Source organism: Melanotaenia boesemani, chromosome 21, assembly GCF_017639745.1.
Source record: "Melanotaenia boesemani isolate fMelBoe1 chromosome 21, fMelBoe1.pri, whole genome shotgun sequence".
In the NCBI taxonomy this organism is placed as follows: domain Eukaryota; kingdom Metazoa; phylum Chordata; class Actinopteri; order Atheriniformes; family Melanotaeniidae; genus Melanotaenia; species Melanotaenia boesemani.
The window spans coordinates 174,922-199,906 of record NC_055702.1 but is presented as its reverse complement, the minus strand read 5'-3'; the positions used below and the strand labels follow the sequence as shown (position 1 = coordinate 199,906).

The following is a 24,985-nucleotide window of genomic DNA, read 5'->3' as shown; positions in this document are numbered from 1 at the left end:
AGTAGTGTTGGGGGTGGGGGGACAACAGCTGGTAGAGACGGCATGGGATGATGAAAAATACATGGATGTGTATGGGGGACTTATCAGTGAGGGACGAATAGAAAGGGAGAGAGGAGGACTCGAATATTTAAGGCTGGACGGACATGTTTTCCGTTGTTGACATCTCTAGTAAACTTGCCAGTAAAACGTTTCTCTGCCGATAGATAATCGTATCGCTTCTATCAAACTACAAATATGGCCGAATGGGGTGGAGTGGAACTCTCTGTGACCTGGAGGGAGGCAGGGCATAAAATCCTCATTCACATTTAAAGAAACCAAAACAAGTCGCTCTAAAGACCACCCTCAGAACAGGGTTAACAAGGGGTGTGTGGAGCTAGAATAACCAGGAATTCAGACCAAAGCATTGCTGTTCTACTTTATATAGACCATAAATTAAAGATTTACATGTGAAAAGGAAGGATTTAAAAGCATGATGTGTCCACTTTAAGCATAACAAAAGGAAAAGAAATAAAACACAGAGGTCCAAATGAAGCAGCGCTGTCCATGCAGTCCATCATTCCCACCGTGGACTTCTAAAGAAGAAGAGAGAAAAAATTCAGAGCTGTGCATCCAGACCTACAGTTTAAATCTAGCCATAACAAATAAATAAAAAATGCATGGTCTCTGAGGGAGTCAGTGACTGTTAAGACAAACTTACCAATCACAACAGCCTTTTTTTGCAGGGGCTGAAAGCCAATCTTCTCATTTATACCGAACATATTGACATTCTTCACGAGAGAGTGTGTTCAGGTTGCACCCACGACTCTCTTTACACACTCTTTAACGTCTCCCTCACCTTAAAGAGCCAGTGCAGTTCTTTGTGAACTGATAATTCTTTGTTATTTTATCAGCAGTACAATATGCCCTAACTCTTTTAAACATGTTTAAAAATATCAGCAGCGAGTCTGAACTGGTCTGATAGTCTGAGCAGCATGATGTATGCAATGAAAGCACAACAGTAATAATTTGTAAATTAAAATAAAGGATGAGGAAGCAGAGTGAATTCAGTCTTCCTATGGTTTCAACTACTTTCATAATAGTGTGCCTGTGGTGTCAGTCAAACCTGCGGTTAAATTTATCTGTGTAATTATGAATCCCTTTTTCCTCATATACTAAATAGTTTCTCAATTTTATACTGTATGTCCCAGCAATATTATTTAAAGCTTATTTAAAAAAGGTTTGTGGATAAGTAAATAAACAACAGGTCTTATAAAAATGTGTCAAGTCAACAGCACAGCCTATGAATAAAATCAAATACTGACATGTTGGAGGACTGGTTTGTGGTCTTCCTAACCCTAACTGATGTGGCTCAGAGGAAACAGTCTTTCCCTGGTGCAGGCTACGGGACGCTTGGCCTCTCTGGTCCAGCTCAGGAGTATGGTGCACTCTACGGTGCATTAGATTTTATTTACTTCTTGGGGGGTGTTTGGATTGCAAGGATTCCCTTCCATTGTTGGTGTTTATCTAACTGAAATAGGTTCTTCAGGAATTAGAAATAAATATTTCTGATGCATTAGACCGATTCAAGAGGCAGACCAGTGCGTGTTTCTTGGTGAGATGCCTGGCTATAAATGTCAGTGTCCCCCCCCACCTTTATATTCTCCTCTGCCCTCTGTTTTCCCTGATGCGCACACACACAGACACGTGAACACACACAGTGCTGTGCACACCCCCACCCCCACCAGAAAGCATCCTTTGCGGCACCTTGGTGGCAAACAAAAAAAAAAAAAAAATAGAGCAAAGTTTTCCAGACATTTTTCAGATTTAAACAACTTATTAAATTAAAAATAATAATAATAGTTTACTGTTGTTTCCTTGCTGGTAAGACAGCTTCCACCTCAGAATTATTCCCTCGGGGATCTGGGCCTAACACATGAAGGATCTTTGGTGCACTGGGCAATTCAGCTGATCTCATTGACATGGCAAACTCAGTTCTGTATCACTGACCCCAGTTTGGGAACCACTGCAACAGGTTGTTGTCTTGGAGGAACTGTGAGACCTGACTGAAGACGGCACGCTCTAGTAGTTTAGACATGAATGGAAGCAGTGAGACCGGCTGGTAGTTTCCAACCTGGGCTGGGTTGAGTGTGGGTTTCTTCAGCAGCGGGGAACCCGAGCTTGCTTGAAGGCAGAGGGAAAGACACCGGATTTAAGAGAGGAGGTGATAATATGGGTTACTGCAGGTTTGATTGTAGGTAAAATGCTCTGCAGGATGTCAGAGGGAACAGGATCAAGAGGACAGGTCGTGGGTTTTGAGTTGACTAGAAGTTTAGAGACCAGCAAATGAAATCTCTTTCCACTGGAATGAATCTGTAAATGAGGCAGCTTCTCCTCCCCTTTTCCTCCCGGTTCCTCATTTATTCCTGAACCTAAAATGTTTCATTAGGAACCTGGTGGGAAGGTTTTGGAAATTCCAGTGAACTGTGGACCTGGACTTGTTGATCCATAAATCTGAGACTAATGAGAATTCAGCCCTGAGTCTTTTTAATTTAAATTACAACAAAACATGAAACGACAAAAATAAATAAATAAATAAACGGTATTTTGTATTAATGACGTCATCAACCACGTGGGCGTAGCGCACAGCTGATGATCATCAGGTTGTTGGTCATGGAGTTTCAGAAACTCCCGGCGGCTCTCAGCGCGTCCTCGTGATTCCAGGTAAGTTTTCTACCGGGTTGGAAGTTTATGGGTGGCGCGTGGTGGTGGACCGGCATTAAACTGGTTCGGGACTGGGACGGGTCGCGGCCAGGGGAGTTGGGGATGGTGGTGACATGGAATCTGGTGACTGGACGCAGTGAAAGCTTCCTGGATGATGGCAGCTCCGGTGCGCGCAGGAAGAAATAAAAATAATTCTTGGTTTTCGGAAAGAGGATGAACATGTTCAACTCAGCCCTCGGTGAGGTGGGCATGGCTGAAGTTTCTGATGGTGTAAAACAGGAAAAATAAGCCTGACAGGAAGAAGGTCCCACTGGAGGAGCACTTGGAAACGCTCCTGTTAACAGGTGGAGGTGCAACGACCTGCCAGCGGTGAGAGGCTGGGTAGCTTGCCGGGGCTGTTCGGCCCCTCGGCACCACAGAGGGTTAACTTTAGAGGATGTGTTTTCCGAACTGTTTTTTTTTCAAAACTTATGTGGCAACTGATTACCTAATAAAATTGATCAAAATAATCTTTTTTAAGTAAACAAAAACTATAAAAAATGTGTGTTCAACTTAAAAGTTGAAAGTTTTAAACTTGAATTGTTTAGGTATACTTTACATTTTTAAAAACTAATTTTTATTAATGTTTTTATGTCCTTCATAAATAATAAATTTCATGCAACAGAATGTTATTTAAAAACCTCAACTCATAAAATGTAATTTTATGAGTAATTAAAGAGCTTTTTCTTTTCATTATTTATGTTGAAATGACTCAAAAAGAGAACTTGAACTGCAAATTTATTTTTATTTCATCTTTATTCTGAACATATTAACATGAATGCTGAAACAATCAAAGATTTGTGTTTAAACCAGGCACGCTTCACAGTACTTCAGATTATGAAACTTGAAAAGTGCAAACACAATCGAGGTAGATTAGATGTTATTGGGGAGAGAAACACACATTCTGACAATTAAAGTGCTTCAAACGAAGAAGAAAATGTTGAAATGTGAAAACATGACATTGACAATATCCAACATTCTGGTATTTGTCAACCTATTTGAAAGACATAATTCGGACTTTTCAGTAACAAATCATTTTTGGAGAAAATGTTGGAAATGTAGTTTTCCATCATCAAGTCCCAACAAAGCACATATCAGAGTGTTCAAATATTAAAATGACTTATTAGACATCAAATGTTCAAAAGTATAAACATAAAAAATGGAAGTATTCTCTGTATATGTTGTTTGGGAAAATGACCTAAATTACAAACATTACGGTGCTTAAATTTCTAAATGGCATAATGGCAAACATAACCAAAAATATGGACTACTCGTTCAGTAATAAATCATTTATGAGAGCATGTTAGCAAGGTTTCAGCGGTTTACCATCATCTAGCCCACCAACATCTTCTGGATGAAGGTAAATGTGTTTTGTGGGCTAGTTCCAAATGCAGGACATACATCAAGCCGAACAATAATGGAAATGCATCAGCCAACCTGGGAATGTCACTGATAACCAAGTCGTCTTCTACGATGACAGCAAGACTTGAAGGGCTGAAATTCCCTGGACTGGGCTCAGCAGTGCTGTCGGTAACCACGGTTAGAGGAGCGACGCTAACATCTGGCTCATCTGATTCAGCCACCTGGAAAAGAAAATATTAGAAATCAGTTAAGTTAACTTGGGGAGAAGTAAAAACCCTGCAAGACCTTTAATGTAATAGGTAAGTCATTTCTAAATTTTTTAAAGTTCTGAACAAATAATACTTACATTCCAAGTCTTAAAAAATCTGTGGTCGTCCTCACGCAGAAAGATCGGAAGGTACGAAGAGCTGCTTTGTGTTTGATGTTAGCATCTTGTTCTTCCGGCAGGAGTCAGGATAAGAGGTCATATAACTACTAAGGTTTACATTCCTGGGGAGCATATAATTGCTATTCAAATATCACAGCAGTCAATTCTGCATTATTTTTTTATCTTGGTAGCCAGGGTAAACATTACTTTTAATGACTAAGTTTAATATGTATCTGTGTTAAAATACAAACATCAGATTAAACTTTCCAACTGACAATGTTTGGAGTTTTATAGCACAGCCATGAAAAATTTAGGTTTAGGTTTAAAACTGCAAGCTAAGTGTATGATGTTCTCTGTTATGAGAAAAAGCTGTAACCTTTATGTGGGCAACAGATGGACAGCAGCCTCACAGCAAGCAAGCTTGTTGAAGGACTGTTTTGGATCCCTTCAGGTCATTGATGAGAGTGGCCTTTATTAACAGGTTTAACTTTGTATTGAAAAATTTAAAGTCAGAATTTGGTTTTGCTGCAGCTGTTTATAACTCACCTGGCAATCATGACCTTCATATCTCGTAGTGCATCTGAAGTCCTGCCTACGTGCTGCCTTCTGACGGAGTCATGAGACGGGTCGAACTGGTTTTGCAGATTCACATTTGTTATACGATGGAACTCAGCACAAACCTACAAAACGCCAAAACACCAAGAATTTAGCATATTAACAAATAGGGGATCTTTAATTTGAGAAATATCTAATTTGTTCTGTTATAGTGGTATTTGTTATACATTTGTCATACATACAATTGGATATTTGAAATTTAGTTTTCCTACATTTAAGGTTCTTGTTCCAAATTAAAAACATAAAAAATATTTCAGTCTGGACCAAATACGATACAACTCAACAAAATATTGTATTTCCGAGTTTTAAATTCCTGCTTGGCTCCTGAAGAAGGCCTGTTATCCCGCTTAGCTACATTTCGTAAAGTTTGACAGGCATGTTACTAACCAAAGAAAGTTAACTTTAACTTTTTAACAGTCTTGTCCTGACAGTTAACACCATTAAACGGACAGGAAAATTTGTAAAAATGAGCTCGACCAAACTAGACTGACCAAGGTTTGCAGGCCTGTAAGAAACGTAAAAAGAGCTTGGTCAAAAACTCACATTTTTTCACCACTTTACTGACACATTAACGCTGAGCATAAAACAATGAGTTATTAGTTGACTTACAAATTAGATGTGTAGTCTCCCGTCGCTACACATTGGCAGCCATGTTGAACTGATTATTTTCTGTTGACGTCGTTAGAGCAGCAACATCTTGACACAAGTGACGTAAGTGACTGTTATTTTAAAAAAAACCTTAATAAATGTCATTATAGAACCAGTGTTTACTCACAAACCCTGGGTCATACATAAGTATAACTGCATCAATTGTTCAGAGAGTATTAAAGTTTTAAGTTGGTTCAACTTGGTAACAGTTTTTGATTGTAATGTCCGTAACCTCTATGAGTGAGGTTTACTGTTCGGGTTTACAGTGTAGATGGGTGAATGGAGGATGGATAATATATGGGATGATGGACGGATGGATGACGGATGGATAATGGATGGATGGATAATTGACGGATGGATGGATGGATGGCGGATGGATAATTGACAGATGGATAAAGGATGGATGGATAATTGACAGATGGATGGATGACGGATGGATAATTGACGGATGGATGGATGGATGGATGACGGATAGATGGATGGATGGATGACGGACGGATGGATGGATGACGGATGGATTATTGACGGATGGATGGATGAGAGATAGAAATTGACGGATGGATGGATGGATGGATGATGGATGATGGATGGATCGATGGATGGATAATTGATGGATGGATGACGGATGGATAATTGACAGATGGATGGATGACGGATGGATAAATGACGGATGGATGCATCTTGTAAGAACCATGGTAGAATCAGTTCAGTCAGACTGGAGGTTCGGTGGAAAATGTGACTGATGTTTAACACTGACGAAGACGTCTGAGGCGTTTCGGGGAGATGAAGAATAAAAAGCTGTTTTCTGTCCTGGCTACTCTAATAAAAACATGTCCATGCCAACGCGTTTCAGCCTAAACGCCTTCATCAGGACAAATGGGTAAAATGTTTGTCAGTCAGCTCGGTTCAAGTTTAAATGGGAAACATGAGAAGACAGTTTTGTGTATTCTGACCTCCATACGTATGTGAACCCCTTTATATGGTGGGCCAGGCATGTTGATGACATCCTACGTAGGTCAGGTTCAGAAACAGAGCTGTCTCAGTTCCATTCATATTCGGACAATACCAATAAGAATCTGAAGCTGCATGCAAGGCGCTAACCACGACCTATCAGGAGCAGTTTGGGGTTTGGTGTCTTACTCAGAGACATCTTGACATGAGCTCGACAGGCCGAGGATCAAACCAGCAACCCTCAGGCTACAAGACAACCACTCTACCCACTGAGCCACACCGCCTCCTAAAAGACCAAAAGCCAGTCTGCCAAGGCACACAGGTGTAGAGAAATTATTATTACTGTGAAATTCCCTCTGTCTTATCTTTTTTTTTTGTAGTTGAGTTGGTTCCTGTTTTATTTTGAAGTTTCCGTTGGTACTTTGAAGACCTGCTTTTCTTACGTGTTGTTACTCCGGGCAGCTGTGTTTTATGATTATACCTGCACAAAATGAGTCTTATGTCTTGCTGCCGTGTTTGCAACAAGATGCTGGTTGGTTCCACCAGATCTCTCCGAGGGTTTATAGTGGATGCTAGAAGTCTGATTGCTAACGGTGTAGAATCCAAAGCCTTCATTAATGACCTATCTGTATTCAGGAAACATGCTTGAAACCAACACTGGGCTTTATCAGAGGATATGATAGTGTTCACAGAGGTGGGGAGCAGGCGGAAGCGGCCATGAAGCTGGAAGGAAGCTGCAGACGTGAAGACGGGTCCACACATGATGTGCAGTTTGGGAACGTGGGAGAAATGAAGAGTTTATAGCAGAAAAGTTGTGTTCAGAAAGTGGAAGAATGCTCTTACAGAGGGAGTTTTAATTTTTCCAGAGAGAAAACAAAAACTATTTTTGTTTATAAGAAGGCCTGAACTGAAACTTAGATTATATAACCAGGTGGTTGAAAGAGTGGAGCGCTTCCAGGTTTTGGGTGTATTGTTGGATGAAAACTTCCTTGGACAGACCACATTTAGCAGATTGTGCTTAATGTAATGAGCTGTTTGTTTGGAAGACGCTGGGCTGCGGAAGCGGTCCTGGTCAAAGGGTAGGGTAGATGATGGGTGTGTAGTGTACGGATCCACTGCTGTCACTTCTATAAAAACTAGATAACATTCAGATTCAGGCGCTACGGTTGATCTCAGGTGCAGTTAGATCAATTCCAGCAGCAGCAGCATTAAGAGCTGAAGTGAGAGGCAGACGACTGCAGCTGGCTTTAAACACAAGACCACCCACCCAGGCCACGTGGCCGCCATGCTGGGATGTGGAGAAGAAGAGAAATGAGAGCTTTGGATGGACAGATGTTGCAAAGAGCAGCTGAACTGGTAGCACCTGGAATAAGCATCAGTCCAGCTGTGCCAAGGTTGGTGATTCAGCCATGGATCCCTTCCAACGGAGACGTGGACTTCACCTTACTGGACAGGAAGAGCAGGGGGAAGGGCAGGAGTTGGGACACATACTTCATGGGTCGTAGGCTTACTTATACTTGGTGTATAAAGCTGATTCTGATCAATAATTTTACCATTTTGATTTTGTAATGTCTAATTGCATTTTTTCTATGATTAATTTATCGCATTGATTATTATAGTTGTGTAAAATAAATGACGTAACAGAACAGAAAGAAGTAGTTTGTGAAGACTTGATGTTAATCAGGTGGAAGAAGAAAGTTAAAATGACTCTGCAGCTTTTTCTGCTGAGTCATGTGACTAACCCACATCTTCCCAGAGATAAGATGATATTCCCAAATATGTCAGAACCAGACCAGAACAATTTTCTCCTCCTGTCTCCTCCTCATCTTTTCTCCTCTTCAGGTCTCGTCCTCCTTTCTCCTCATGTCTCCTTTTCATGTTTTCTCCTCCTCTCTCCTCACCATGTTTCCTCCTCCTGTCTCATTTTACTTTTCATGTCTTCTTTTCATCTCACCTCCTCATGTCTCCTCCTCATGTCTAATTCTCCTTTTCATCTCTCCTCATGTTTTCTCCTCCTGTTTCCTTCTCATGTTTCCTCCTCCTGTCTCATTTTACTTTTCATCTCTCCTTTTCATATTTCCTCCTCATGTCTCCTCTTCATGTCTCCTCATGTTTCCTGCTCCTGTCTCACTCCTTTTCATTTCTCCTCATGTCTCCTCCTCCTCTTTATGTCTCTTCCTCCTGTCTTCTCTTCCTGTCTCCCCCTCATCACCTGTGTCCTCCCTGCAGGTGGGCGGGGCCAGTGTGGTTGGGATGGAGGAGTCCCGAGTCCTCATGGAGGACATCCTGTCTCTGTACCAGCAGAGGATCAACATGGAGGAAAGCAACATGAGGACTGAGCTGGGTCAGTTTCATTTAAAGGTCCGGTCCAGTTTCCTCCAGAACCATCTTCACTGAGTGAGATGACCCGGAATGACCTGGTTTCTCCTTTGGGAAACACTGAAGCATCCTTGCTGACAGAAACACTACCAGTTAAATGTTTGGACTGGGATTAATGGGAAAATGGTCCAAACTGTTGACTATAATTCCCAGAGTTCCTTGCATCTGGATCATGCTGGTCCAGTTGTGGACCAGTCTGAGATGATGTGATCAATAATCATAGCAAAACTCTGATCAGATGAAGAATTGATCATCTGAACTTCACAACCGAGGTCCAGTTCTCCTCGGTTCTGTCCGGTGTCTCCCACCATCTTTGATTAACCCTGACATGTTTCTAGGTTTGGACTGGACCGGAACCAGGTCTCTGTTTTTCTGTCCAGGAGTTCTGATCCTTCTAAGCTAGGAGATCTGCACACATCACACCAGTTTTGAAATCTTTACACTGGCTTCCAGTCAGTCACAGAATAGATTTTAAACCCTTCTGATTGTTTACATCCCAGAATGGTTTAGGCCCAGAATACATCTGTGATATGTTCAGAGAATATAAACCTAGCAGAGCTCTTAGATCCAAAGACTCTGGTCAACTAGTCCAGACCAGAGTCCAGACCAGAGTCCAGACCAGGGTCCAGACTAAACATGGAGAAGCAGCATTTAGCTGTTAAGCTGCAAACAAGTGGAACAAATTGCCAGTGGAGATTAAACTTTCACCAAATGTAGACATTTTTAAATCCAGGTTAAAAACATTTCTTTTCTCATGCACCTATGCATGAAATCTGCACGGTAACTTTTTTTAACTTATCTTGCTTTTAATCATTTTAATGTAATTTATTATTTTATTGTGATTATGTGTTGATGCCTTTTACTATTCTAAATATCTGTAATGTCTTTGTTTTATGTAAAGCACTTTGAATTGTCCTAAGCCTGAGCAGGCAGAGCCATGAAGAGGTGACATGTCCATAGTCCAGAGTGACCTTAATCCTCTTTGTTTCAGAGATGATGAAGGTGGTGCAGAACCTGGAGGAGGTGAGGAATAAGTGGCTGCAGACCAAGCTGGAGCTGAAGAAGTTCAAGGAGCTGCTGGTAAAGTCGGACGTGGCCAAAGCTGCTCTGGAGGTCAAACTGAAGCACACTCGCAACCAGCTGGACGTGGAAATGAAGAGACGACTCAAGGTGGAGGCCGACTACCACTACCTGGTAAGACCCAACATCAGGCTCATGGCTCGGTGTAGCAGCTGATCCTTTAGTTTAACAGCTGATCAATCAGTGTAGCAGCTGATCCATTTGTGTACCAGCTGACCCGTCGGTGTACCAGCTGACCCGTCGGTGCAGCAGCTGATCCATTTGTGTAGCAGCTGATCCGTCGGTGTAGCTACTGATCTGTCGGTGTAGCAGCTGATCCGTCGGTGAAGCTACTGATCTGTTGGTGTAGCAGTTGATCCGTCGGTGAAGCTACTGATCTGTTGGTGTAGCAGCTGATCCTTTAGTTTAATAGGTGATCCGTCGGTGTGGCAGCTGGTCCTTTATTTTAACAGCTGTTCGTCTGTGTAGCAGCTGACCCGTATTTGTAGCAGTTGATCTTTTATTTTAACAGCTGATCCATCAGTGTAGCAGCTGATCCATTGGTTTAACAGCTGATCTGTCGGTTTCACAGCTGATTCGTCGGTGTAGCAGCTGATCCGTCAGTTTAACAGCTGATCTGTCGGTTTTTTGCAGATGTGAGTCCCAGCAAAGGACAGCTGGGAAATTCTTTCTCTGCATTTAACCCATCCTAGTTGCTAGCAGCAGCGGGCTGCCAGACTCCAGCACCCAGGGAGCAGTTGGGGGTTTAGGGCAGGGGTGGCCAATGTCGGTCCTCAAGAGCCACAATCCTGCAGGTTTTCCATGCATCCCTGCAACAACACACCTGACTCAAATTAAATGGATCCAACAGCCTATAAGGATTTGCATAATGACTCATTAGTTTGAGTCAGGTGTGTTGGTGCAGGGATGCATGGAAAACCTGCAGGATTGTGGTGCTCGAGGACCGACGTTGGCCACGCCTGGTTTAGGGCCTTGCTCAGGGGCCCACAGTGATTTATCTTAGTTGCCAGCCAGGGGGTCTTGAACCCAGGTTTTCCAGACCCAAGCCCACCTCTGTAACCACAAGGCTACCACTGCCCCATAAAGTGCAGCACTACCAGGACAAGAGGCAGAGCATTCCCAGAGGAAACTCAGACTGCTGCTGACCTCCCATGATGCACAGAGCAGCTGCTCTTCCTTCCTATTCAATGAGGTTGTGCAGATCTTCTTCCAGTTTGAGGTTCTGGTTGGTGGATTATGAGACTCAGAGGCCAGCTACTGCTGGTTTTTATTGGAAATGCTCTGCTATAAAAGCATTCCACGCATCCTGCTGAAGAAGATTTTCTCTTTGTGCAGCAGAGGCAGATGCATCTGATGTGCGACATCCTGGTCCACGACAGTAAATCCAGCGCCTGCCTGAACGATGAGCAGAAATCTATTTTAGCCATATTTGATCACAAAGGAACAAACGTGACGCTGCAGAGAAGCAGCAAAAGGTGAGATGCAAGCCAATGATGTGACAGCTAAAGGTTAAAGATGACTGACTCTCATCTAACCCCTCTCAGGCTGACTGTCATTGACGAATCGTCCTTTCTGTCTCACTCGGACATCAGCTACGACCGCACAGATGATGAAGTGGTACAAAACGTGTCTGGTTCTGTTGGTTTAACAGCTGCAACCTGACTTGTTGACCATCTCTGAATATTTTTTGCAGGATTTGGACACGGCTATGATCAAGCCGTTGAGGTCTCGAGCCAGAGAGAGGAGGGTGAGTCGGGTTTACAGCTGGATGAATCCAGGAAATCCATCTGGAAAAGTCCACTTAGTGTAAAATATCTCGGCTGCAGGAGTTTAGAGATTAATAAACTGATCTCAGATATTTATAGAAAAGTTGAGTGAAAATCAATGATAGTTGTGGTTCTTTGAGTTTATTTGGGGTTCACCATCAGCAGAGACTGAGATTTTTTCTCTCTCTTGTCTTTCTGCTGGACTGTTTGTTCTTTTGTTTGGTTCTGTTGACCCATTAACTCTTTGCAGCGGTCTTCAATGGACCCAGCTGCCGGGAGTCTGCTTGGGAAGCGAAGCAGAGGTGGGAACGTGTCTGCAGAGCTGCTGGAGAGAAAAACTGTAGAGCAGGTAAAGAAAACATACGATTTTCTTTGATTTTGAGCGATTTGATTTGATTTTGATGTTGAGCAGTCTTAGAGAGAACCTGACCATTGAACTCTTAGTTCTGACACTGTTGGACCATTAAACTACGGGTTCTGACACTGTTGGACCATTAGAATGCGGGTTCTGGGACTGTCGGACCATTAGACTGCGGGTTCTGGGAATGTCGGACCATTAGACTGCGGGTTCTGGGACTGTCGGACCATTAGACTGCGGGTTCTGGGACTGTCGGACCATTAGACTGCGGGTTCTGGGAATGTCGGACCATTAGACTGCGGGTTCTGGGACTGTCGGACCATTAGACTGCGGGTTCTGGGACTGTTGGACCATTTGACTGCGGGTTCTGGGACTGTCGGACCATTAGATTGTGGGTTCTGGGACTGTTGGACCATTAAACTGTAGACCCATTGGCACAGTTTCAGGTAGAGGATCTGAGCCGTGAACTAAACCTAGATGATGGTCCTGAAGCCTCAGGGAATCTCTGAGCTTTGTTCATTCATCTCAGGAAGTGGAGACCGTTGTTAAGGCTGTTGTGACAACACCAGATACCTTCAGTCAGATCCACACAGTGCTGGGAATAACCCAGGAGCATCTGGACAAGCCAGCTCACAACATCACCCAGGAAGATGCTATTTCAGGGGGAGGTCCAAGAGGAACACCAGCAGGAGGTGAGGTGTTGAACAGCTGTCCTCTCTTTGATTACAGACTCTGAGGTTCTATTAAAAGTCGTTTGTTATTCCTCTTTTCGTCTTGTTCTGGATTACGGGACACCAGAATGTGGTCTGTTGGCTATGACCTGATTGCACATCTGATCCTCATGAATCTGAACATGAGCTGAAATCCTTTTTCTGATTTCCCATTACATCTGAAGGTAACCGATCTGTTTGGGGTGGTGCAGATCTATGTGGTGATCTATGAGGAGCAGATCTGTGCAGTGCAGATCTGTGCGGAAAAGATCTTTGTGATGCAGATCTGTGAGGTGCAGATCTGTGTGGTGATCTATGTGGGGCAAATCTGTGTGGGCTGGGTCTGAGGATCCGGTTTTCTGGTACAGAGATGAATCCTGGCTTTGCTCTGATTTGCTTAAATCCCAAACCGCCGCTACACGCTACCCCTTCTCTACAGAGTGTCCCTCCCAATGAAGTCACACTGGCAGCTATGGAGGGGGAGGGCATAATAAGATGGGCCAGAACGGGAAACCATTCATTGCCATGGCAACACAATGATGCCCTGAATTAATTATTTTTTTTGTAAAAAGGCCATGGTATAAATTGTGGAGCCTTAGCAGCTGCCTGGTTGTTCCCACCAACCCTGAAGCATCATAAATTCAGCAGCCATTAGAGTGACAGGAGTTACATTATGCTTCACACCCCTCCACCACCGGACATTTCCAACCAAACTCATTAATAAATGCTGGTAAGTGTGCTTCCATCCAATCAAATGTCAGCATAGTGAGATTGTCTAGCTTAGTCTTATCTTCCTAAACCTTTGTGATTTTCTGTCAGTGGGACAAACATGCAGAACCCATACCTGATGGCTGTTTCCTCGTTTCACCTTTGCATTGCAGACTCGCTCTCTGAGGGCTGAACGGTCCACTCGCCCTCCTCTACCTGGTTTGGGACGGCCATTAATATGGCGAAGCCTCCGAAAACGCTCACACGGAGGTTTAATGTGTGAGGGCGGTTTGGGATTGAGCCCTCCACCGGCCTATTGAACAGCTTCTCTACGCTGTGTTGTAGCAGTTTTCTGCCACATGGGGGCAGTATGAGAACCATGTGGTTCTGTCTGAGCTGCTCCTGGTTCTGCTTGGACATTAGCCATGGTAGCTCAGAGGATGTCTTCCAAACCATCCTTCCCCAATCCGGGTTCATTGTCCTGGTTCTGAAGATGTTGGAATGACAGAGCTGAGGCAAGTCCTGGACCTGATCCAGTCCAGAATTCTGGATTTTGCTGGACGGCTGGAAGCTGAAGGATGTTGGGGAATAAATGTGTTTATGTTTGGAACCGCAGACCTGCTGAAGAGTAGAACTGAGATGAACCACATTATGTCAGTGCTGCGATTTATTCACTGGCTGCCTGTCACTTTTAGAATTTCTTTTAAAGTGTTACTTTTGACTTTTTAAATGTTTACATGGTCTAGCTCCTCTTTATCTGTCCGAGCTTCTGCACCACCACCGTCCTGGTAGGGCTCTGAGGTCAGAAATTTAGTTGAGGTTAGCAGTCCCTAGGATTCCACTAGTCACTCGAGGAGTGACTAATGGACTAGTGGCTAAAAAAACATATCGTTACTTTATCTGTACTGCACTTTGGGTACCCTGGGGTATGAGAAGGTGCTATATAAATAAAGGTTGATTGATTGATCGGCTGGCCTGCTTGCCTGACTGTCCCTGTCTGTTCCTCAGACCAGACCTCCATCTGGTTTCCCTGTGACAACATGGTGGTGGAACCACAACCTAAAGCCCCACCACTGGATGGCAATGTTTACAGCAGCAGTATTCAGAAAATCCTCAAACACGTCTTTCTTTCTAAAACGGTAGGAAGTCACTGAGACTTGCCTTCAGGTCTCACCTGCACTCCAACCAAACGTGTCACCTCCTCCCAGGTGATCCGGCCGGAGACGTGCGCACCGTGTGGGAAGAGGATCCGCTTCGGGAAGGTGGTGGTGAAGTGCAGAAACTGTCGCTTAGTCGCTCATCTGGACTGCAAACAGAGGCTGACAAACGGCTGCTCGCCCTCCAGTGCAATGGCATGAAGTCCAGCTCAGAAGGTACCGGTGGGTGACAGATCTCACCTCATTCTTCATTGGGAACAAGTGTTCGCTTTTTTCTGGAGACAGGATGAAAGTCCAGATTCAACTCCAGATCAGGATGTGATTTTAGGAACCGATGACTTATGGTGCTCCTCACTTGGTTTAAATGCTCTGGATCAGGTTTTCATGTGGCCCAGGACTGAAAGAGGTCTCAACTACAGAGCAAGTTTTGCAGCTGCAATGTTGACCAGTTTTATTTTTTTACTCAATTCTGAGTTAATTTTACTCTTAAATTTGAACCTAGTGGAAAGGTTAATCAGATAAGGAGCAAATACACTCGGACACAGTGTGACTTTTCACTAAGTGTTTATTTAAAGTGTTAATAAAGCTACAGGTTCAATAACTCTGGAGAGAGTATATATGATTCTCAGCAGTTACACACACACCCAAAGCATAGAGCAGGTGTTACATTAATCTATTCTACTAGAAATAAAAGCACTTCGGTGCTGGCAGAGAGAGGAATGGGTGAACTCTGGCGATGTCTTTAAGATGGTAAAATCCTGTCTGACATTTCTAATGTGTGGAATAAAATCCAGCCCAGAGTAGAAAAGGACACCCAGATTTCTCACACTGAGAAGGAGTGTGTGTGTGTGTGTGTGTGTGTGTGTGTGTATATATATATATATATATATATATATACACACACTAGGGCTGGGCGGTTAATCGAATTTTAATCACAATTACGGTCTGGGTTTTCAACGATCATAAAAATGAGATGGTCTGATTATTTTTGTCCTTCTCAGTTTCCTCTTGTGCTGTTTTCAGTTGCAAATCGAGCACCACTGGCAGCGCTCTGCTGCAGACTCCTCCCACTGCTGCAGACTCCTCCCATAACCCTGACCGCTTTGGTTTTATTCAGCGCAAATTGCAAACACCTCGCCAGTTAAGGGCTGGACACACGGAGGCAACGTCGCTTCTTCATCATTTTCTATGGAACTTGCGTGATGAGGCGGAAATCGCTGTCCTCCTCCAGCCAAGCGACAGGTCGACATTCGTGCATGTGAAATGTTGCGCTCGTTCACACAGACGTGCACACGGGGGCAACGTGTGCATCGCAACTAAATAATCCAGCAGCCCCCAGGGACACAGAGGGACAAACGATAGAAACAAACAGACGTTTTCTCATTAAACACAGTGAACAACCCGGATTTAAGAACCTCATCACCACTTTGGACAAACAGCATCACGGCCATCTGGTCTCCATGTTAGTGGAGTGTCTCTCCTGCCCTGGATCATGAGTGTGGTGAGGATCGTGTGAAGGACATGGCTACAGTCCAATGTTTTGCCACCGCTACAGACCTGTGGTCAAGCCACACCATAGAGCCGTATATAAATGTTGCACTACATTTTATTGATGCAGATTTCTACATGAAAACGAAATGTCTCCAGACTTGATTTTTCCAGATCACACTGGGCAGAACATAGCTGCTGGTCTGAGTGGAAAGAAACTAGTCTGATCCTTGGGGAACCTCACGTTTGATTTCATGGATTCCAGAGGAGCATGCACCCATACTTACAGAAAACTGTTGACCTGTGAGATAGGAGTAAAGCCATTTAAGAACAGTACCTGAGAGGCCCACCAGACTTCTGAGTCTGTCTAATAAAATTTGGTGATCTAATGTATCAAAGGCGGCACTAAGATCCAGTAGAACAGAAATATTCTGTAAGAAGAGTCCGAAGAGAAGAGACCGATGCAGAGTCCACATCACATCTACATGTCTCCTGATGACACAAGACCAATGGATGCCCTTTTCAACTGTATTTTAGATATCAAATCCTGGATGGCAGAAAACTTCTTACAGCTTAACCCGGACAAGACTGACATTTTATTCATTGGGCCAGAGGCTCAGAGAGAGAAACTCTTAGCTAAATTACAGGCATTTGCATTAAATCCTTCATCACAAGTAAAAAACCTTGGCGTTATTTTTGACTCTGAGCTTGGTTTTTATCCACATATTAAACATGTTACTAAAATAGGATTTTATCACCTAAACATAGCCAGAGTCCGCCCCATTCTCTCTCGGGCCAACACGGAGATGCTGATGCATGCTTTTATCACCAGTCGTATTGACTACTGTAATGCCCTGCTCTCTGATTCTGATATACTGCCGGCGATGCGGACCAAGCTCTGACACCGGTCATATAGCTCGCACAAGGGGGTCCGGCACTCCATACTCCCGAAGTACCCCCACAGGAGTCTCCAGGGGACACGGTTGAATGCCCATGTAGACTGGTTGAGCAAATTCCCATGCCCCCTCCAAGATCCTGAAGAGAGTGCAGAGCTGGTCCACTGTTCCATGACCATGACGAAAACCAGACTGCTCCTCCTCAATCCGAGGTCTGACTGTGCCACGGACCCTCCTCTCCAGCACTCCTGAATAGACCTTACCATGGAGGCTGAGGAGTGTGATCCCCTTGTAGTTACTGTAGCACACCCTCTGGTCCCTCTTTTTGAAGAGGGGGACCACCACCCCAGTCTGCCAGTCCAGGGGAACTGTCCCCGATGTCCATGCGATGCTGCAAAGCTGTGTCAGCCAAGACAGCCCTACAACATCCAGAGCCTTAAGGAACTCTGGGCGGACCTCATCCATCCCCGGGGCCCTGCCACCGAGGAGCTTTTTAACCACCTCAGCGACCTCAGCCCAGAGATAGAAGAGCCAACACCAGCTACCCCAGACTCTGCTTCCTCATCGGAAGACGTGTTGCTGGGATTGAGAAGGTCTTTGAAGTATGTTTTGCGATGTGATTTGAAGAGAGGAAGAGAGTCTATTGTACAGATATTAGGGGGAAGAGAGTTGCAGAGATGGAGAGCAGAGCGGCTGAATGCTCGGCTCCCCATAGTGATGAGATGGGCAGGGGGGACATGAAGCTGGAGAGAGGAGGAGGAGTGAAGTGAACGGACAGGAGCAGCAATGTGCAGGAGATCAGATATATATGGAGGGGCCAGATTGTGGAGTACTATGAATGTAATGAGGAGAATTTTGAAGTTAATTCTTTGTTTTATGGGGAGCCAGTGAAGTTGTTGCAAGATTGGGGTTGTGACAGCCTGATTGTCTGCCAGCACATGTCATTTATGTTTTCTCTTTAATTGAACTCACCTGTTCCACGTGCCTTAATCAGCCAGTAGCATTTTCTTTTGGCCTCCAGAGGCTGGCCCACGGAGTGCAGCCTTTTTCTCATTACTGGGAGTCTCACGGAGAGTAAGGAAGAACAGAAGAAGGTGGCGTCGAGCAGAGTTGCCAGCAGGAAGCATAGCAGGTTGGACCTAATACTTATTCCTCCTGGATACTGGACTGGAAGACAGGGGTCATGTGTCCCCAGCTTGGTTTGTTTTTTTCTTTTCATCCTTCTGTTTACTTTTGCATTGACGAGTAAAGATTAACTTTGGATCGCTCGTACATTTCCTTGTTTTGGTGCCACGTCGCGGGACTGTTCAGAAAACCCGAAGTGGAGTTTTGAGTAGTTGAACGTTTGGATAAAATAAAACTGGAATGAACTAGCCCTTACTAAAAGGTGGAGCAGATTTATTCTGGGACTGGACTGAAATGGTCTTTTTCTTTTCTTTTTCCTGAATGCCTGAATAGAACTGAACTGAAGTATTATTTGGAGTTTGTTTCTTTTTTAATTAACTAATGAAACATTTTTTAATTAACTAATGAAACTATTTAGGGCAGATTGATTGACATGATTTTTTTTTTCTTGTTATTTTACAGTTATGTATATATGAATAGTTTCTTCATGAATTGTTGTTGGGTTTACCTTTTTCATTTGCTTTGCTTTTTCATCCATTGTGAGGTATTGAGACTCAGGGAAAATATTCATGTCAGGAGAAAGACCTGGCTGGCACTCTAGGAAAATAAATAAATACATAACATACCTGAGCTAAACCGTCACAGGGTTGATGTGGTGAGTAGTAGGGGTCGGTGTAATGTAATGTGCTGCAGAGCTTTAGAGGAGCTGCAGTTTCTGGAGGGATTTGTTGGGGAGACCAAAAAGAAATGAGTTGCAGTAGTCAATCCGGGAGGTGATAACGCTGTGCACGAGGATGGCAGTGGTGTGAGGGGTGAGAGAGGGGCTGAGGCAAGAAATGTTTCTCAAATGAAAATATCCAGGCTGGGTGAAGAGGATGGTTTGGTAGAGAGTAGGGCTGCAACTAATGACTATTCTGATGGTCGATTAGTCATCGACTATTAAAACGACTAGTCGACCAACTGGATTATGTATCTCATGATTATTATATACGGATCTTATTTCACTTTCAGCTTTGAAATCTTGCATGAGGTTGTTAAGTAAGTCCGACGTGCCTCTCTCCATATTTTTCCCCTGGCTGACTGCACATGTGCAACTCTCAGCAGAGATAAAAAAAAAAGAAGACGATGTTTCACTCTTGTTGTTTTTTTTTTTTTTGTTGTTTTTTTTGTTTTTTTGCTGACAATAGTCGACTGCTAAATTCCTTGTCGACTATTTTTATTGTCGACTATTGTCGACAACGTCGACTAATCTTTGCAGCCCTGGTAGAGAGGTAGAGCTGGTTGTCGTCTGCATAGCAATGAAAATGAATATTATGTCTGTGAAAAATGTAAAGAAAGCGGAAGAATGTAGATAATGAAAAGGAAGAGCCCCAGGAATGAGCCCTGGGGCACATCAGCAGAGACAGGAAAGAGTTTGATTCGTGGGATTTCAGTCGAATGAATTGTGTGCGGCCAGAAAGGTAAGAAGTGAACCAGCCGAGATGGTGTTAGTGATGCCGATGAATGACAGTTTGTCGAGGAGAATGCTGAGAGAGATGGTGTGAAATGCTGCTGTGAGGTCAAGAAGAAGGAGAATGGACAGTAAACCAGAATCTGAAGCTATGAGAAGGTCGTTGGAGATCTTGAGGAGTGCCGTTTCAGTACTGTAAAGGGGACGGAAACCGGATTGAAACTGCTCCAAGAGGGACGGTTCCAGAGATTAGGGAGGAGTCAATAATGTTGGTGATGAGGGGAGCAAGTGAGGAGAGGCAGGTTTTAACAAGAGCTGTAGGGATTGGATCGAGCTGACAGATAGAGGGTTTGGATTTGAGGATAAATTCAGAGATGACTTGGACGGAGGGAGAATAAAACTGGAGAATGTGGTTATGGGGGATGAGTAGGAGGCGGTAAAGTCCACTCCAGAGACTGCAGCTCCCCATGAGGCCAGATGTTGGTGAATGTCAGAGGTTTTGTGAGTTACAGAAGTCAGTGGATTGCATGTGGTGGGGAAGAGAGTCAGGTGGCTTTGTAATACTGGTGAGGAGAGAGAAGAGAGTTTTGGAGTTGTGTTGATTGGACTGAATTACACCAGAGTAGTAAGCAGATTTATCTAAAGAGAGACTGTCCTTGTATAGCATTACATGATTATTGTACATTTCTTTGTGTATAGTGAGTCCAGTTTTGTTATAGTTTTGCTGCCTGTTTGTAGTTTTGCTGCCTGCTCTCTATTCTGCACCCCTTTGAATTCTCGCTGTATTTTGGCGCCATCTCGTGGGAACTCGTGATGCAGTGCACACACTTGGGCAGGTGTGGGGGAAGCTCCTTGAAGGGTTGCTACAGGTCTGTAATTAAGCTAAATCTCCTCTTGAACACATCTGTAGAAATATTTCCTTACACTTTGTTTAACTTAGTTTATAGATGATTTTTTAACCATATTCATCATTCAAGACGAGCGGGATGTGCTTTTTGATTACCTTGAATTGGTGAGTGTTGTTTGATGCTAACTGGTAGCCAGTCCATTCATTCATTCCGCCGACATGGCTGCTAGCTGTTCTGATGTTTTGTTGTCCATTGGTTTTATGACTGCAAAGGGTAACTACCTTGACGATGATATTGTGATGAAAGGTAATATTTATAGTGTCAATGGTGCACTGTGACAATCTTAAATATTTGTTGTGGTTCTTTATGTGATATGTTTGGTTCGCAACTGAATGCTAATTTACTGGTCCTGTATTCACACAGGCTGTTTTTTTTTCCCACCCTTGGTGAACTACCATGCCCTCGATGGGGAGCCGAAGCCCAGGAAGACAAATTCATCCAGCGATCCTTTGCCAGTGTGGTAGGAGCTAAATGGCGTAGCCCATTCCCCCACTGCACTCACCTAACTTCATCACACAACTTAGTTGCTCATAGCAAACTGGACCTATAGATTCTTTTTTTCCAACCAGACACTGTAATTCTCCATTTATTCATCTCCTGGAAAAAGGGGGAAATACTGCTGGCCTCTGGGGAGGGTTTTGGGATCAAGTCATGGATTATGTATTTGCATTTATTGGTTTTGGTCTTTCCACGTGCTTTTTACATTGTTGAATGAACTGCCAATAGTCATGACCACATACACTGTAAATGTTTTGCACTTTGATTACCACTAATAATAATCAGGGTATCTGCATAGAGCTTTTGTCTGTTGTTTATTATCCTGGTCTACAACCTCCTGGAGTGAGCTTAGGTCTTCCGTTAACCCTCATTCTACTGCTACTAGCCTACTCCAGTTAGTTTTAATTGTGAAAACTTAATTGCCCTCTCTACAATGTCCAAGTTAAGATAAGTGCTAGATAACTGTGGCGAGCTAGCCAGTAGGTTTGTTGTACAGTGATTAATAAACACTGAACAGCTATGGAAGTGTTTGAAACCCTCAAAGTTGAAATCCCACATGCTGTGTTGGTCGATAGCTTCACTGGCGCTAAGCTGATGATGAAGTGCTGGATCAATCAATAGAACAAACTATAATTGATAAAGGTTCAGAATTTAATTAACACCTGCTTGTTAAATTTATACTAATTGTGATGCGGTTGCCACACTAGAACCACAAGTCCCATATTCATTTGTGGCACAGAATCCAACAATTAACTATAAAATCTGTTCCTCGTCTGACATTTATGCTGAACAGGTGAGCAACACTAAGACTCAAACTTATTTGTCAGAACTGAAAACACTGGCTCAAGTAACCAGCAAAGACTTGCTGAAGTATTGCAGAACAAAAGGCGCATTCGGATAGATAGGTTCTAAGAACGCAGTTCTAAGAACTGTCCTAGTTCTAAGAACTGTCCAGTTCTAAGAACTGTCCTAGTTCTATGAACTGCCTCCCCAGCGGACCTGTTTCATGTTGCATTTGTAGGGAGTAACCCTAATCCTAACCTTCTGCGACGGTTGCGTGTTATTTTAGTGCCGCACAACAACAAAACAAAACCCTCCAAAAATAAAGACAGAACAAAACACCACCACCAAGCTAATGTGGTGAAGGAAAAGGTCGCCATGTTCATGCTTAGCTTGACGGAGATGTTACTGATGGACGATGAAATCAGGCGTCTGTCGAGGCTGGAAGACTCCTGAAAGTCAGGAGATGAAGAATCCAGCAGCAGGAGATACGCCTCAGACAAAGGAGACGACTTGTAAGTTTAACTTATTAAGCATGCGCTGATTGTATGAGTGTTGTATGAGTGAACATTTCAGATGGTTTTCTACTGTCTGTGAATGTTTCAGACGGCAGGTTTATTGTAACTCGTGTTCTGTTTCAGACGTTGCTGCGGCTCATTGAACCTCCTCACCGTCCGGCTGGTCCGGAGCAAAGCTGATGATGGTGAGAAAAGGTTGTTCCCAGTTTTACCGATGAGCAGCAGATAGAAGATTTCTGTTTGTCCAGAGAGACGTTTCAGTACATCTGAAGCTGCACTGGAGAGGATGGACACAACCACCTGCTGCCGATACTGAAGGAGCTGGATGCTGCAGCCTGGATGTTTTACCTCCTGCTTTCCAGCTAATCACTACACACCTCTTCAAAAGAAGCATTATGTTGTGGAAGTTGGACAGAACATACATGTATACATGATGTACACATTTAAAGAGAAAATGCATCATGTGTTCAGAATAAAGATCTCATCACCTGCTTTAAGCTTTGTGTGCATCATGGAAGCATCAGTAGAAGGTGGAGGAATCCGTCACTGGAGGGTTGCTGGTGACAGACTTACAGTTCAGAAGAATTATGAGGAGATCCAGTCATACAGAATTAGCAGCATGTGAGGGTTAACATGTAGAAAGGTGGTGAGATGTTTACAGGTGTGGACTTTTCTATGAAGCCAGACCTTCGTTAACGAGATGAACTTCATCCTGAGATGTGCTGCGTTTTAAAACATTGATAAACTGGAATGTAACGCACACCCCAGAATAAAGACTTAAAACGTACTGAGCAAACATGGATTATTTAATATTTCATAGCTATTACTGGTTAATACCTACTTAAAATTTTTATTAGCTAATATTTTATAGATGTGGCCAAACCACATCTAACGGACAGAAACTTTCGACTCTTCAGTCATTTATTTTTATAGTGAATATTTTCCAGCAAAGCACTGAGACCTGTTCATGAATGAGAGTATGAAACTTGGTGTTCGAATGTTGTTCCTGCTGTTTCTGCAATACTCAAGGAAAATCTTGGAAAGCTTCTTGCCACCAGCAGTGGATATGGTTTACGTCCGGTTACACTGCCTGATGGTTACCGTCAACAACTTGATTCGGCATATGGCACGGTTCAAGACGGGGGCGAATTATATGTAGAATTTATGGATACATTTCAGGATGCTGGAGAGTTGCCATCAATTTATTTACAACGGTTACAGGTTGCTTTGAACCTTGCAATAGAAAGAGATGGGGCCAAAGAGGCAGATGTCAACAAACACTTAATAAATCAGTTCTGCCGAGGCTGCTGGGACAATGCTCTTATTTCAGAATTGCAATCAATTCAGAAAAAGCACAGCCAGAGTTGCTGCTATTGTCGGGAATGGAGGAAGATCGTGTCATCCACGTGGAAATCCAGTGGACAGGTGTAACAGGACTCTGCTTGGTATGCTGGGTACGTTGGAGAACGTTTTGTTTAAAACAGTTTGATTTTTTATTTTCCCAACCTCTTGACCCTAACCCCTTAACCCCCAACTCTTGATTTTCTAACCTTAAATTTGGGCTGTCTGTCATATTAAAGGCATTAAGACATATTTGTAGCCAAAATGGTTGAATAGGATTGATGGATAAATCTTTCTCCCATTTCGAAGCAGGTAGGGAATTTAAATAATCTACTTTTAGAATTAATCTGTATATTTTTTTAAAGTAATTTTGGGGTACAAAGGTCCATAAAATCTGCTACCATTGGAGGCAGTTCCAGGTGTGTTTGGTGAAGGGGAATTTTGTGTGTATTATGGTTTTGAGTTGTTGATATGCTAAGAATATGTTGATGTTAATCCCATATTGTGATGAGAGTGTATTAAAAGATAAAATGTTTCTGTTATGGATAATATGTTGGGAATATTTAATTCCTTTGTTAAACCATTGGTTAAAATTTAGCATATTTTTGTTTAGTAGAATATCAGGATTGTTCCAGATGGGTGTGAGTTTACATGGTTTTATTGAGGAGTTGGTATTTTTGAGAAATTCCCACCAGGCTGTTTGTTCTATGTGTATCCACAGGTCATCTAGTGGACTAGGTTTGAGCCAGTTTAGCACATATTGCAAGCTATTAGCTAGGAAGTAATGTTGAAAGTTAGGCAGGTCTAATCCTCCCGTCTTTCGGCTTCTGTAAAGTTTTTTCCAGAGAAATCGGGAGATGTAAGATTCTAGTAACTTAAACCAGGTGGAGGGGGTTTCATAGGAATTATAGAAAACAAATAGATGATTTTGGGTAGAACCACCATTTTTATAGTGGCAACTCTCCCCATAAGTGAAATGGGTAGAGATTTCCAGCAAGCAAGATCATCTTCTATAGTCTTAAGAAGGTGAAGTAATTAAGTTTTGTTAGTTCTGAGAGCCTGGAGGGAATATTTACATCCAGGTATCTAATGTTACCTGATTATAATCAATCAATCAATCAACCTTTATTTATATAGCACC

The 24,985-nt window shown here is 43.2% G+C and overlaps 1 protein-coding gene across 3 annotated transcripts; it reads left to right on the top strand.

Moving 5' to 3' along the window:
* The first annotated feature begins 2,634 nt into the window (after positions 1–2,634).
* LOC121632894 (rac GTPase-activating protein 1-like) lies at positions 2,635–21,500 on the top strand. 3 transcript variants are annotated; one of them, XM_041974699.1, is made up of 11 exons: positions 2,635–2,700; positions 8,912–9,026; positions 10,053–10,255; positions 11,477–11,616; positions 11,686–11,758; positions 11,835–11,888; positions 12,158–12,256; positions 12,795–12,957; positions 14,692–14,822; positions 14,892–15,056; positions 21,071–21,500. In XM_041974699.1, the coding sequence occupies exons 2-10, from the start codon at positions 8,936–8,938 to the stop codon at positions 15,039–15,041; spliced, it is 1,104 nt and encodes a 367-aa protein (XP_041830633.1). In that variant the 5' UTR covers positions 2,635–2,700; positions 8,912–8,935; the 3' UTR covers positions 15,042–15,056; positions 21,071–21,500. The 3 variants fall into 3 exon arrangements, with proteins under 3 accessions (XP_041830633.1, XP_041830634.1, XP_041830635.1); XM_041974700.1 differs by having other exon boundaries at positions 14,892–15,062; XM_041974701.1 differs by lacking the exons at positions 11,477–11,616; positions 11,686–11,758.
* Positions 21,501–24,985: the final 3,485 nt, after the last annotated feature.

What these genes read in the sequence shown, in the direction of transcription:
- LOC121632894 (XM_041974699.1), top strand. Translation starts at nt 8,936, where the DNA reads ATGGAGGAGTCCCGAGTCCTCATGGAGGACATCCTGTCTCTGTACCAG. An exon ending in AGGCCGACTACCACTACCTG is followed by an intron (nt 10,256 to 11,476) that starts GTAAGACCCAAC and finishes CTCTTTGTGCAG; the next exon opens with CAGAGGCAGATGCATCTGAT. An exon ending in CTGCAGAGAAGCAGCAAAAG is followed by an intron (nt 11,617 to 11,685) that starts GTGAGATGCAAG and finishes AACCCCTCTCAG; the next exon opens with GCTGACTGTCATTGACGAAT.